General features: G+C 44.7%; 1 protein-coding gene across 1 annotated transcript in view; it reads left to right on the top strand.

Moving 5' to 3' along the window:
• Nucleotides 1–14,188, top strand: part of VPS53 (VPS53 subunit of GARP complex) — a 136,290-nt gene that overhangs the window by 82,655 nt on the left and 39,447 nt on the right. The window contains exons 14-15 of the mRNA XM_077749623.1: nucleotides 6,979–7,221; nucleotides 10,017–10,164. Coding sequence (XP_077605749.1) covers nucleotides 6,979–7,221; nucleotides 10,017–10,164 — 391 coding nt within the window. The remainder of the gene's footprint in view (nucleotides 1–6,978; nucleotides 7,222–10,016; nucleotides 10,165–14,188) is intronic.

Here is a 14,188-nt window from a genome sequence, read left to right as displayed (position 1 = left end):
AGAGAAAATCACATGAACCCACACACTATCATGAGTACAGTTTCAAGGGGTTCCACAAAGCCCTTTCTCTCTTCTGTCCACGAGTCCTCAGCTGGGGAAGAGACTCAGGTGGGGACCGATCTCGTACATATTACATTTTTGTAGCTCTGACTCAGAAATCTGCAAGGGAGGAGAATCTTAGACCATTCACAAGCTCCCAGGTGGCAGAGAGCCAGCGCGGTGCTCTGGAGAGAGCGTGGGCCTGGATGCCAGACAGACCTGGATTTGAGTCAGAGCTCCTCACTCACTAGCCTGGGACCTCAGGCGTGGTACCTGACCTCTCTGAGTTTGTTTTGTCCTCTTTACAGCAAAGTCAGTAATGTTCCCCTCACAGGATTAATGGTGAGGATGAGTTGAGATGACATGTTGGCATTTGGCACAAGTGGTCTTGTTCCGGACTCTTAAGCAGTTGGGTGGCCTGATCAGCATTGCCAGCTTTTCGTGGGGCCTGGCATGGGGTCTGCCATCTCCTCTCCCCAGCCTCCCCCCTGCCTAAGGAAAGTTCTGGCAGCGCCTGCCCTAACCAAAAGCCAAACAGTAGTGGGAGGACCACAGAGCCAGCACCTGGTGAGGGGGCAGGAAGCAGTACGTTTCCCACAGCCATCTCAGCAGGCTGGGCAAAGCTGTCCTTCTGTGCATTGGGTGGCTTCCTCCAATTTTGTTTATGTTCAAGAAGGAAGTTAGTATAACTTTTTACCCTTGGGAATGTTGTGTTTTTCTCTGGCTGCCTCTTGGCGATTTCTCTATGTAAACACTGCCTTCAAATTGTAGGCAAGAGGGCCCCAGTACCCCTTAATACGTCAGTGTGCATTTCCTACAAATAAGGGCACAGTCTACCTGACCACAGTACACCTGCGAACCTCAGGAAGTCACCTGATCCACCATTACCGTTTAAATCGCGGACTCCATTCCTCTTTCCCAGCCATCCCAATGAGGTCTTTTCTGGACCTGAATCTGCACCAGGATCCTAGGATGCATATATTTGTCCTGTCTCTTTGGTCCCTTCCATCCGGAAAAATAACTCTCTTTCTTTATCTTTCATGACCTTGAAATTTTTGAAGAGCACAGGCCAGTTAGTTTGTAGAATGCCCCCCTCAGTCTGCATTTGACTAATGTATCCTCATGATTTATGATTTATGCAGAAGTAGTGCTGGATTCTTCTCAGAAATTCATGTCAGGAGGCACACGGTGTCAGTTTGCCCTACAGCTTGTGGTGTTCATCGTTATTACTTTAGATGGAGTCTGCCAGGTTTCTCTATTTATTAATAAGTCATTAATAATTAATAAGTGTCAGGAGAAACGTTGAAACCACATAAATAGTCTTTTTCTCATCTTTCACCTCCCACTGCTACTTGCCTGAATCATTTATTCGTAAGATAGTTGCCAAATGATCATTTTTCTAATACCACCATTTCTTCTACATTATGAGTTGGCATTATATTTTAAGAAAAAGCTTTCTCTTTTCCTCATTTATTATATCAGCACGTACACATGGATTCCTATTTTATTCAGTGGGTTATAGCCTTTATTACCTTTTTTTAAGCTTATGTTGGAATAAATTTAAACCTGCATAAAAATTTCCAGAGTCGTGCAGATTCCCCATACTCCCCTCTCCCAAGTTCTCCTAATGTTAATGTCTTACGTAACCATAGAACAGTTCTGAAAACCAGGAAGTTAACACTGGTACAGTACAGCTTACTAAACTCGGACCTTATTTGGATTTCACTGTTTTTTCCACTAATGTCCTTTTTCCCTTTCAGGATCCATCATTATTTTAATGCTTAAATTGTCCCTGATTTGGCCATTGGAACCCCTCCAAGCTGATTTTTCGTGCTATTTTGCAGGCTCCTGTCATTTCTGGGGCACTTCCCTTCTGGCACAACAAAATATACCAGGCTCATCTTATACTTTCCCACCCCAGCCCTGGAGTCATCCATTTTTCCAGGATCCCTTGTTTCTTTGGTGGGAATGAGATTTAGAAACTAAGTTCTGGGCATCAGGTATGTTCATGACTCCTTGGATGTCATGCTTCTAGGTCCTTATCCCTGAGAGACCTAAGAGATAGATGGAGGTGTACACATGTGTGTTTAAACACGTGCATCTGTATCTGTTTTTATACCAGCATATATTAAAACCTGTGAATTTATGCTGATAACTCCAATTCTACTCCAACACCACAGGATTTATTTTAGCCTCCCCCTTTTTTCGTCTATAACAACTACATTCTGCAGCAGTGAGAAACTTGGCCCCCCAGATCTTCCGTGTATTTACTTATTTGCTCCATTTACCTGTGTGTAGTCCATCTCCCAGTTGTGCTCAGCCATACCTTGGCTCCCCAACCCCACTGGCCACATCAGAGCCAAATCATTGGCCCCAAACTAAGGGCAGAGGAGGGAGGGGTGCAGATTGGTTTGAGTACCCTCGATTTAGCAAGTTCTATAACTTCCTGGGGATCTGAAGCTGCCTTGCCCATGCTCCCCTCCTGGACAGCTCTGATCGCCTGCTGTCTGCCCCTCCCCATGCTGTCACCACTCTGCCTTCCATTTAGAGTATTGTTGTTAGAGATGCTGACTGCAGATCCACCAGAAGAAACGGCCCTCGTCATTCCCTTACTAATACTGCTCAGCACTGGTCTTTCTTCCTGAGTCATTTCATCGATCAGCGCAACCCCCAGCAGTAGTTCGCGTGGGGCCCTGACATTCTCGGACATGTTGGTCAGAAAGCTCAAGCTACGGGGAGGGGGTAGAAGATACCTTCCACATCCGTGACATGTGGCGTAAGCTGGTGAGAAGGTGAATAACAGCACCAGGCACGATGCCATCTCTCTGTGTAGTGCTTTAGTGTTGGAAAGTTGGAGCATGGCATAGTGGATGGAGCTGGGCTCGGGGGTCACATCCCCAGGCTGATTCCAGCGCCGACAAATTCCGTGACCTAGGGCAAGTCATATTCTTTTTCTCAGCCTCGCTTTCTTCATTTATAAAACGGAGATCATTATGCCTTCCCTTCAGGGCTGTTGTGAGGATTACAAGAGATTGAATTTTTAATGCACCCAGCACAATGCCTAGTTTATAGGCTTAGGGCCCCGTGGGAGATGGTGGTACCTGGCGTGAAGACGTGAGGCTGGCAGCACTTTGCTGTGAGAGTTACAGAGGAGTGTATAAATCAAACTGTAGGTCAGACTTTTCCAATTTGTGACTTCCAGCTTAGCCACGTCCCCTCCTCCTTACATCCTCCCTCCACACATCATAATCCGAGCTTACTTTTGACTCCGTGCCTTTATTCTTACCTGAGTCTGCTGTGAAATTTACTCTCTAGCTACCTCTAGTTTCCTTTGTCTGAAACAAATTGTTCGCATTATCCATACTGCAAAATTAGCATTTTGTTGCTGTCTCCAAATCGAAATAAGGGCTAAAAAAGATCAAAGCTTCTGGTAGGCAGATGCTATCTTAACCCCTGCACCTTGCCACACCTTGATCAGGACTTGACCCTTTATAAACTCTTACTGGATTGCACTTGCTTTATGGTGTAAAAGACACCTCCTTGTGATTCCAGTCAGCAGCTCAATATGCCACAGCACACCTTTCTCACTCAGGCTAGTGTTTGATACCTGGAAGAAATGACAACTTTTGCTTTTTGTTTCTTTAGTTGATCTCCTTCCTATGTATGGCACACAGAGCCCAGAGCCTTGCACATACTAAACGCTCGGCTAGAAGTCGAGTGGACTAAACCATCTATGCTGTGACATGTCGATCACTCGTCTTCCCGTGTCTCGTGTGGCACAGAGCACGCACATGCAGAGAGTGGAGATTAAAGGGAGGGACGCTTATTCTAACGGGTTTATATCTCGTCCACACGGAAAGCAGTGTCAGAAGTAACCTGGGAGATGGCCTGCAGTGTATGGGAGGTCTTTTAAAGGGTTTTTTTTTTTAAGTGGGAATTTTCTTTATGCTTTATGAGTGTAAGTAGTTAATAATCTTATTGATCGAGGTGGCTCTGAAATAGAGGCATTTGAGTAGGTATTCTGACTTCAGCTGCCAGGGGAATTGGATGAGTCGTTAAAGTAAAAACACTTTGGAGCTCCGGCCCCTGTTTTGGTTGGCAGTAGAGATTTGGAGAGTAGAATCCCTCCTAAGAAAATTCCAGTGGAACCCTTGGCTTCCCTAGGACATGCCCTTCCCTACTGCACCAGCCCCTGCCCCGCCTCCACCCTCCCACCTTCCTGTTCCCATCTGTCAGGAACAAAGCATGGGGCCGGACCAGCTGCATGCGTACTGGGCGCCAACATAACTGAAAAATGAACTTCACACATAAACATGAGAGGTGGGCCTAGGGAGAGTAGAGTTCCTGGAAATATTATTCCCTCTCTTGAGGAGCAGATGATAACATATGAATTGGAGAAGACTCTACTCTGTAGCAAGCACCTTTCACCTTTTGTACCAACTCCAGCTTATTAGAAGTGACTGGCTAGAATGCTCTCTCAAGAAGGATCCTGAAGTTACACCAAAGATCAATGCAAAAGAGAGCCGTTATCGAGAGCATTGCCTGCTGTTGACCCAGGATGGGAGAAGGTCGTCATGTTTCTTGAACATTTGAAATCCTTACAATGTACGGTAAAGTGTAAAAAAAGAAAATAATGAGAATACAATGTCAGTGTGTTGCAGATGGCAGAGTCGAAATTGAGACAGAGGAATGGTTTGAGTAGGAGTTGTCTGGGCGAGCCCTGAGCTGAGCCTGAGGGTGAGTGAGGAGGTGGCCGGAGAACATCTTGGCCAGGGGAGGCACCCAGGCAAAGGTCCAGAGTCAGGGATGGAGGTAGAACAGGGCGCAGGGAAGGGGACTCAGGCTAGAGCGGAGGGTCACTATGGAGGAGAAGTGAGAGATTAAATGGAGAAGGTGGGGCAGGAAGAGGTGGTGAGGAATGGGGTGGTGTCCCCGCAGCTTTCAGGGTTAGCCCACAAGGTCTTCCCCTGCTTGCCATCACCACAAAGAGCCAGCCGAGGCCTGAAGTCCTTTGAGGGCAGAGTGGCTACATCTGGATATAATAAACTTTCAATAACAAAAGCTCTTGAGTAAAATGTCAGTTTTCTCCTCTTCCTGCTAGTTGATGCTGTGTGTGGTTCTTGTCTTTTTCTTCCTGTTATATAAATACATTTTGAAAGCACAGCTGGTGGGGTGCTTGGGTGGCTCAGTCGGTTAAGCATCCGACTTCAGCTCAAGTCATGATCCCATGGTTTGTGGGTTCAAGCCCCGCGTCGGGGTCTGTGCTGACAGCTCAGAGCCTGGAGCTGGGCTTTGGAGTCAGTGTCTCCCTCTCTCTCTCTCTGCCCCTCTCCCGCTCATACTCTGTCTCTTAAAAATAAACGTTAAAAAAAATTAAAAGCACAGCTGGATTCTTGTAGCCTTAGACAGCAGCCTAGAAGATAAAATGTCAAGGGGTGGAGGGGACCCCTCCCATTTTTCATACAGCACAACTGTGCAGGAAGCAGTGAATAGAGCCCCACTGGATCGTAGCTACGATGAGTCGACACGGCTAAGCAAACTTAGTGATGTTCAAATGGGGAATGGGGATAGCTACAGCCACCCTCCCCATTGTGACCTGCTCCAAACGTGGGGCTGCCATAACCTGCTTTCTCCTAGGAGTTTTTACACCTTTGATTCTGGAAGTTTTAAGAAGAAACTGCATCAAAAACAGCAAGAAAGCATTAGAATTCTTTATAGTTTCTCTTTGTTTTGGCATCTACCTCGTGGGCATATTTAGGTTAATGATATCAAAATATTTGCTGACATCATAACCTTTTTGTGTTTTCAGAGGTAGGAAGGTAGACGGGCTAAAAACATGAGGTTTGAGCCAGGCTTTTTGGTTTTGAACTCTGGCTTTCTCCAACCCTTTTGCTGTGTGACCTTCGACAAGGTCCTTGCCTTCTCTGCACCTTCCTTTTTGAAAATGAGGACAGTAATAATATGTACCTCATAAAGTTAGTGTGCAAATTAAGTGAAATGCAATGAAGTTAACACTTAGAAACTGCTGACATGGTATGTGCCTGGTATATATATATCATCAGCGTTCAAACCATGATCTCTGTCATTACTTACAGTTTTCATTTGTGGAGAAGGGAAATGATACTTAATATGGTAGCAGATTCTAGGCTCAGCTCTGCCACTAAATTATGTGACAGACTTTCTAGACCTTAATTTTTTTCATTTCTTAGAGGGTACAAGAATACCTTCTCTCTCTCACAGAGGCTTGGGGTCAAATGTGATCACGAAATGCCTTGAAAAATATAAAGCAGGTGCGTCTGGGTGGCTCAGTCACTTGAGCGTCCGACTTTGACTCAGGTCATTATCTCACGGTTCGCAGGTTCAAGCCCCGTGTTGGGCTCTGTGTGGAGGGCTTAGAGCCTGGAGCCTGCTTCAGATCCTGTGTCTCTCTCTCTCTCTGCCCCTCCCCTCCTTGCTCTCTGTCTCTCTGTCTGTCTCTCTGTCTCTCTCTCTCTCTCTCTCAAAAATCATAAACATTTACGGGCACATTGGTGGCTCAGTTGGTTGAGCATCCGACTTTGGCTCAGGTCATGATCTCGCAGTTTGTGAGTTCGATCCCTGCGTCAGGCTCAGAACCTGGAGTCTGATTCGGATTCTGTGTCTCTGCCCCTCTCTGCCCCTTCCATGCTCATGCTGTATGTCTGTCTGTCTCTCAATAGTAAATAAACATTAAAAAAATATTTTTTAATCATAGACTTTTTTTAAAAGATAAGCATAAAGCAGCACACAAATGCCAATTCTTGCTGCTGTTACTGTAAGCTGGTGATAGTTAATGAAGTCAACTGATAAAAATGGGTCCGATTTTAAATGTAAAACACATGAGGAATGATTTACTCATGGCAGTCAAGCACGTTTGCTTTATCTTTCTTGAAATAACATGGCAGGTTTTCTTCCTCCTAGAAACCTTGGAGAGCTGATAGATCGGTTTGTGGCCGATTTCAAAGCCCAGGGACCACCCAAGCCCAACACTGATGAAGGGGGTGCCGTGCTCCCCAGCTGTGCTGACCTCTTTGTCTACTACAAGAAGTGCATGGTGCAGTGCTCTCAACTCAGTACTGGGGAGCCGATGATCGCTCTGACCACCATTTTCCAGAAGTACCTCCGAGAATATGCGTGGAAAATCCTCTCCGGCAATCTGCCCAAGTGAGTGCTATTCTTCCTGGTCCAAGTGGTGAAGTAAGATTCTGAGTATACCTAAATATGGGAATATAAGGAAATCTACTCTGAAACGGTTTGCTGAACCACTAAGAGCGTCAAGGAGAAAAACACCCTTACTGAGTTCCCAAGAGCCTGAGACTATTTCCTGTTGAATGGAATTCCACAGCTGATCAAGACTGTTAGAGGAGGGGGCGCCTGGGTGGCTCAGTTGGTTAAGTGTCCGACTTTGGCTCAGGTCACGATCTCATGATTTGTGGTTCGAGCCCCGCATCGGGCTCTGTGCTGACAGCTAGCTCAGAGCCTGGAGCCTGTCTTTGGATTCTGTGTCTCCCTCTCTCTCTCTGACCCTCCCTTGCTCATGCTGTCTCTCTTTCTCTCTCTCTCTCAGAAATAAATAAAACATTAAAAATTAAAAATTAAAAAAAAAAAAAGACTGTTAGAGGAAATGCCCACGCTGGCCACCAGCCTAGGTCGGATCTTACCGCAGTGGACTCCAGGGAGTTGGCCCATTATGTATATCTTTAATTGACATGGGTTCAGCAATAGGTTGTTGCCACCAAAAAAAAAAAAAGGTGGTGGTAGTAGTAACTTTTAAACAACGTAGGCAATTTCACTCAATGAGATCGTGTCCTGGGATAAGCATACAGGAGGCATGAATCTCCTTTTCCCTTGAGCTGAGTACATTCCAAAGTCTCTTACTGTGAGTGTTTCTTGCTATACTGGGGACAGAGTCTAATGTTTAAAGATCTGGTAGGTTTTGGGGGAAGGGGGTGGCATGGCACAGCCCCTACTTATAGTGACTTCACTGTATGCATTTTGGGACATTAGAATATTGTTATATTCTTAATGGAAATAAATGGGTATTTGACTAGAGTTTAAAGATTTTTGGTTCTATAGCAATTTCAATTATAATTATACAATCTAAAGTGATGCTTTGGAACTTAGTATTTATAAATCATCCCCATGGCCAAATTCAATAATTCTGGAATTAGTTGCTATTGTTTTCACTAAAATGTGTTGTATATGGGACTTTTACGTTATTTGGAGGAAAGAAAATAAAATCCCTATGCTCTAGCCAGAGATTGGAAGTAAAAGATATATTTCACCAATGAGAATTTCTTTGACCAGGATAGTAACATTTTTAAAATTTCTAATAACTTTTATTCTGGTCATCAGAATAATAGAAGTTCATTATAGTTTAGAAAACACAGAAAAGCACAAAGACAGAAATAAAAGTCAGCTACCATCTCACCACCCAGAAGAAACAAATCCAACATTTTGGTGTATGTTTTTCTGTTTTTTACTTATATATGTAATGTGTGTGGTGTTGTGCTTTTGTTCGTTCTGCAGTGCTGGGACGATACAGCCGGTAGTTTTACACCCTGCAGCTTTCACCCAGCATCAGCCTGTGAGCATTTCCCCGTGTGTCACAGCAGGAACGGTGTACTCTGCTAGGGTGTCGTTAGCAAAGCAGCTATTCACAGAAACGGGGGCAAGGTGAAAGGCACCAACACAGGATTCTGAAGCATCCAAAATCTAGGGAGTAATTGTTAACTACTTTAAAACTCCTTTGAGAGCCAGGGCTATGGACGAAGGGCTGTCCCACAGAAGATGGAGGGCCACGGTCAGGGCCAGCACCACATTGAAGCAGAAGGAGCAGGAGACCTTGTTAGTCCTCAGCCGTCTCTCTCCTCTACCTCTCGAGCCTGGGTGATAGGTCTGAAGAGGTCAGTCTCCTGAGCCATAGAGAAGGGAGGAGAAGAGCAACGAATGGGTCTGGAAGGCCGACAGGGACCGTTCAGCACGAGTACATCGTCATCAAAACACTTAATGAGGTCATGCTAATCCAGCGTACAGAAGACCTCACTTAACTTCTGAACTTCTTCTTGATCATTCCCTTAACTTATCATTTAGGTTGGGTTCACTATTTCAGTATTTTAAACACTCAGAAAAGCATCCTTGAGCAAGAGTAGAACCACTGGGTCAAATAGTGTGAACATGTTTGTTAAGCTCCTGAAATCTACCTCCCGAAGGTTGTACAGTTCAGTGCTCCTGACCCATAGTGCAAGAGGGTGTCAGTGTCCTCACAACCCTCGGAAGTGCTGGAAATTAAGATATTTTCAAAGCTTTGATTCCCAGTAAGACTGGGAAATTTTAGGGTTACCCTTTTTAACATTTTATTTTTAAGGTAGATGTCATTGAGTTCTGTCTCCTTTTAAAAAACATAGAATCTCACAGTTAAAATACCAGAAGGTTTTATAACTGTATTTTTACATTTTGTGGACACGTGGCTAGATCAGCAGGAAGGCATGAGGCAGTCAGGGCTTTGGGTAGGACCCATGCCTTAACATTCCCTGTGGTACCCCTCCGCAAACACAGCGTGCAGATTCCTGTGCAGAATTTCCTCAACCCAGAAGGGCAATTGGAGAACCAGCTTTTGTGCTACAGATGATCCTGTCGAACTCTCCAGATCGGGAGATTCTAAGCTAAGCAGAGAGGCTGCTGGCAGCCTTCTCTGTGAGTATCAGAGTCATTGTAGTTCATATGACTGATTACTGGCCTGCTGTTGGAATTGTCTCTTCCTACTTCTGATGGTCAGAGAACTTAAACAGATGATAGTCAAGGTAAGGTCAATAGGAAAAGGACTCATTGTGCGTGGGTTTGTTTGGGCCACATCCAGCCTTTCCTTCCCCCTTTTCTTTGTCTTAAGATGTGCCGTTACCAGCTCAGGAAGCAAATGAGAAGCCCCAGCCTGACTGGTTCCTGTTCCTTTTCCTCAGGACCACAAGCAGCAGCGGAGGGCTGACCATCAGCAGCCTCCTCAAGGAAAAGGAAGGCTCCGAAGTAGCCAAGTTCACTCTGGAGGAGCTCTGCCTCATCTGCAGCATCCTGAGCACAGCAGAGTACTGTCTGGCCACCACCCAGCAGGTGAGCTGCCTGCCACTTCCTCTTCCTGAACCATCTGCGCTGCTTAACTCAGGGCATGAAACCGTGGGCCCTGACTGGCCATGTAGAACCCTGGGCAGCCATGAACAGGCTGTCACAGAGGAAAATTTGCCGTCCAGCCGGAAGATGGCCCGGGCAGCCATCTTACAGAAGAGCCTTGTTAAAAGGAGACTGGGTAAGAAAGTATGACCGGTCTCCTCCCCAGCGTCGGCTCAGCTCCTCAGAGGGCATGTCTGCTTGAAAGTAGGTCAGTAGCACTGTCTCCCATGTGAGAAAAACAGTAAGACACTTAATGGTGCCGGGACCCGGCCTTTGGTGGTGATGAGTCACAGCCAGTGATCCCATGCTCAGAAGTGTTACTGGGCTGAGCAGAATCCTTTGGGCTTTCATGTGTCTCCCGAAATTTTCAGAGCATTCTGGGCTTGCCTAAACAAACAACCATTGTTTGGACGCTGACGTTCAGGAACTGTGAAGCAGGAAAGGGTGATGCCTCTCCTGGAGCTCCCCCTTAGCAGAAGGAAGACCCAGAAGAATTTTCCATTTAGCCTTAGACATGGGATTAGGAGTTCCTTTTCACATTTGGTCTGGAATTCACCTAAGGCCAAGAGAAGGAAAATAATTGCAGAAGGTTCAGCTCTTCCCCCCTTTTTGGGCTTATTATTTACACATGTCTGGATCATAGGCAGGTAGTCATCAATTATGGTTCAGACGGCCCAGCTTAGAGCGCCTGTGAGCCAGAGCAAGACACCGTGACCTGATCAGAAATCAAGAGTCAGACACTTAACAGACTGAGCCACCCAGGTGCCCCAAAATAGAGTATTTTAAAAGTAAAATAACTGTGGTACCAAAGGGGAAAAATATAAAACTAATGATTCTTGGGTCACCTGGGTGGCTCATTCAGTTAAAGCATCAGACTTGATTTTGGCTCAAGGTCATGATTTCATGGTTCCTGGGATCGAGCCCCACACTGTGCTCTGTGCTGACAGCATGGAGTCTGCTTGGGATTCTCTCTCTCCCACTCTCCCTGCTCCTGTTCTGCTCACAAACTCTCTTTCTCGCTCTCAAAATAAATAAATGAACATTTTTAAAAAATAACTCTTAATCCCATCACTGTCAAATAATCATATTAGCAATTTGGAGTATTTTCCTTTGATCCTTTTTCATGAACATAGTTTTGTGTGCTATAGTCATTTCTTTCTGCAAGGCAGAAAAGGTATTTATTTATTTATGTATAAAGTTTATTTATTTTGAGAGAATGTGTGTGTGTATGTGTGCGCACGCACGCGCATGAGCGGGGGAGGGGATGGGAGAGAGAGAGCGAGAGAGAGAAAGAGAGACAGAGAGAGAGAATCTCAAGCAGGCTCCACAAACTGTCAGCACAGAGGGACACAGACCCTGAGATCATGACCTGAGCCAAAATCAAGAGTCGGATGCTTCACCACCACAGTTTTGTACACTATAATCTTAACTTACTTCATTCATATCCCTTTGTTGTTATGCGTTAGCATTTCTCCTGTTGCTATGATATCTTTATTACCAACAATGTTACAGTTATAAAATATTCCATTAAAGGACAACACCATAAATGATTTAAGAGGATCCTGCAGAATTATCTATGCTGGTTCAGGTTTTGCTTCTATAAGTAATTCTACAAAGAACATCCAATATGTTTTGCATTATTTTTCTAGACCAGATTCTTGTTTTTTTAACATTTATTTCTTTGAGAGAGAGAGAGAGAAGGTGTGCGTGCACATACACAAGCAGAGGAGGGGCAGAGAGAGAGCAGAGTTAACAAATTGCAAGCAGGCTCCGCGCTATCACTGCAGAGCCCAACGCAGAGCTCGATCCCTCAAACCGGAGATCATGATCGGAGCAGGAATCAAGAGTCAGATGCTTAACCAGCTGAGCCACCCAGACACCCCTCTAGAGCAGATTCTTAAAAGTTCTAGAAGTACTCGTAAACCAAAGACCATTTTGATGACTCATAAGTGTAGCCAATTTTTTTGTGATTTAGTAAAAATTACTTTTGTTGATCATAAAAGTCAGTACATTGTTAGCACCTATATTGTGATATTTAAATACTGTTTTTCCCTAAAAGAAACCAGAGATCCCTGGAGAAATGAGTAATCCCAGGTGTGGGACAGGAAATGTACAAGGTGAACCTGAAGCATCATGTCATACAAAAAGCAAGAAAAATATCAAAGACTGTGAGTCCTTCCAGAGGATTCCGGAGCCATAATGGCCTCACTGTACAAAAAGATGTGCGCAGGTCCTAACTACCAGTGCCCATGAACGTGACCCTGTTTGGAAATGGGGTCTTTGAAGCTATAATTAAGTAAGGATCTAAAAAAGAGATTATTTTGCATTTAGGGAGAACCCTAAATCCAATGACTGGCATCCTTAGAAAGGAGAGGAAGATCTAATAAGTCACAGGCAAGAAAGCCACGTGAAGCCACGCAGAGATTGGAGAGAGATGTCTGTAAGCCAAGGAACACCAGGGATTGCCAGCAACCAGAGGATAGAGGAGAGACATGGAATCATTTCTCCCTGAGAACCTCTAGAAGGAACCTACTCTGCCAGCACCTTGACTTTGGACTCTGGTCTCTGGAACTGAGAGAATAAATGTCTGTTCTGAGCCACCAAGTAATGCTGGAGCAGCCTTAAGGATCTAATACAGGAGCCCACCTGAATGCGCTCTGCTGGTCAGAGGCGGGAATGTGTAAGCATCAAAGAGAAGTTAACTGCAGTGCACTGAAAACACCAAATATGTTTAAATCCATGTGGTTATGATGATTTTATTTTTAAGTTTACATATCACTTTCAAAAACACTAAGGAACCACTGGTGTGAATTGAATACTGGTAAAGAGGAAGTTTTTATCCTTTCTTTCCTATTTAACTTAAACCTCAGGATCATGAAATCATTGACAATGGGAGGTATCTCTTTATAGCAGAATTTCAGCTAATAAGTGAAGAAGAAACAAATTAGAATGCCATTCTTTTATACCTCCTAATGAAATAATGGATCTGGGCATTGACTGTCGGTGGCTACTGACATGAAAACAGAGACAAGTGAGCATCATGTATCTGCTGGCAGAAACACACAACACCGTCTCAAAAAGAGAAAGAAAAAAGAACCTGAATCTGATCAAGCTTCTACATGAAACTACAATTTAGAGAAAATACAAGGAACAGAGGAACATGTTAATACCCTGTAGCTACAATCAGCAAAATTCAAACTGGGAAAATCTACAGAGCAAACAATCCAGTTTCCTTAGGAAAAAAATGGCAGGAAGAGGGCATGAAGAATTGGAGTGAGATACCAAAGAGACAAGAATCCAAGCGGTGTGGGGTGCCTGGGTGGCTCAGTCAGTTAAGTGTCTGACCGTTGATTTTAGCTCAGTTCGTGATCCCACAGTTTGTTAGTACAAGCCCTGTGTCAGGTTCTGTGCTGACAGTGTGGAGCCTGCCTGGGATTCTCTCTCTCCCTCTCTCTCTGGCCCTTCCCACTTCATGTGCCACCCCCATCTCAAAATAAATAAACTTAAAAAAAAATAAAAGATCTAAGTGCTGAAGAACTCAAAAATAAAACTTAGAAAACAGCGCTAATAACGTAATCACTATTGGCTCATTAATTGTAACCCTTTTACACTTAACGCCTGCATAGGGTGTTGCTTTCATTCATCCAGGAGATCTTTATGTAGTGCTTACTATGTACCAGGCACGGTATTTGGTGTTAATTAATAGAAGTGAACAAAGTAAAAGGTTTCTTATTATCAGGGAACTTAGAACTAATGGAGGAGCCAAGATAATATTAAATAAGCCAAGATGTAACTTCAATGTTGGGGTGAGTGCTGGTTAGGGAGTTGCTTACTCAAGTAGCTGATCAAGGAAGGGCTCCCGGAGGAGAACTGGTATTGAAGCCGACGCCAAGGGTTGGGAAGGGGATTGCCAGCGGAGGCGTGAGGAAGGGGTGGGGGGGGTGGCAAAGAAAGGGGGCTGGGTAGG

The sequence above is a fragment of the Crocuta crocuta genome, unplaced genomic scaffold, assembly GCF_008692635.1.
Source record: "Crocuta crocuta isolate KB4526 unplaced genomic scaffold, BGI_CrCroc_1.0 scaffold149, whole genome shotgun sequence".
Lineage (NCBI taxonomy): Eukaryota > Metazoa > Chordata > Mammalia > Carnivora > Hyaenidae > Crocuta > Crocuta crocuta.
The sequence above is the reverse complement of the archived record's forward strand: the minus strand, read 5'-3'. Positions and strand labels throughout refer to the sequence as shown.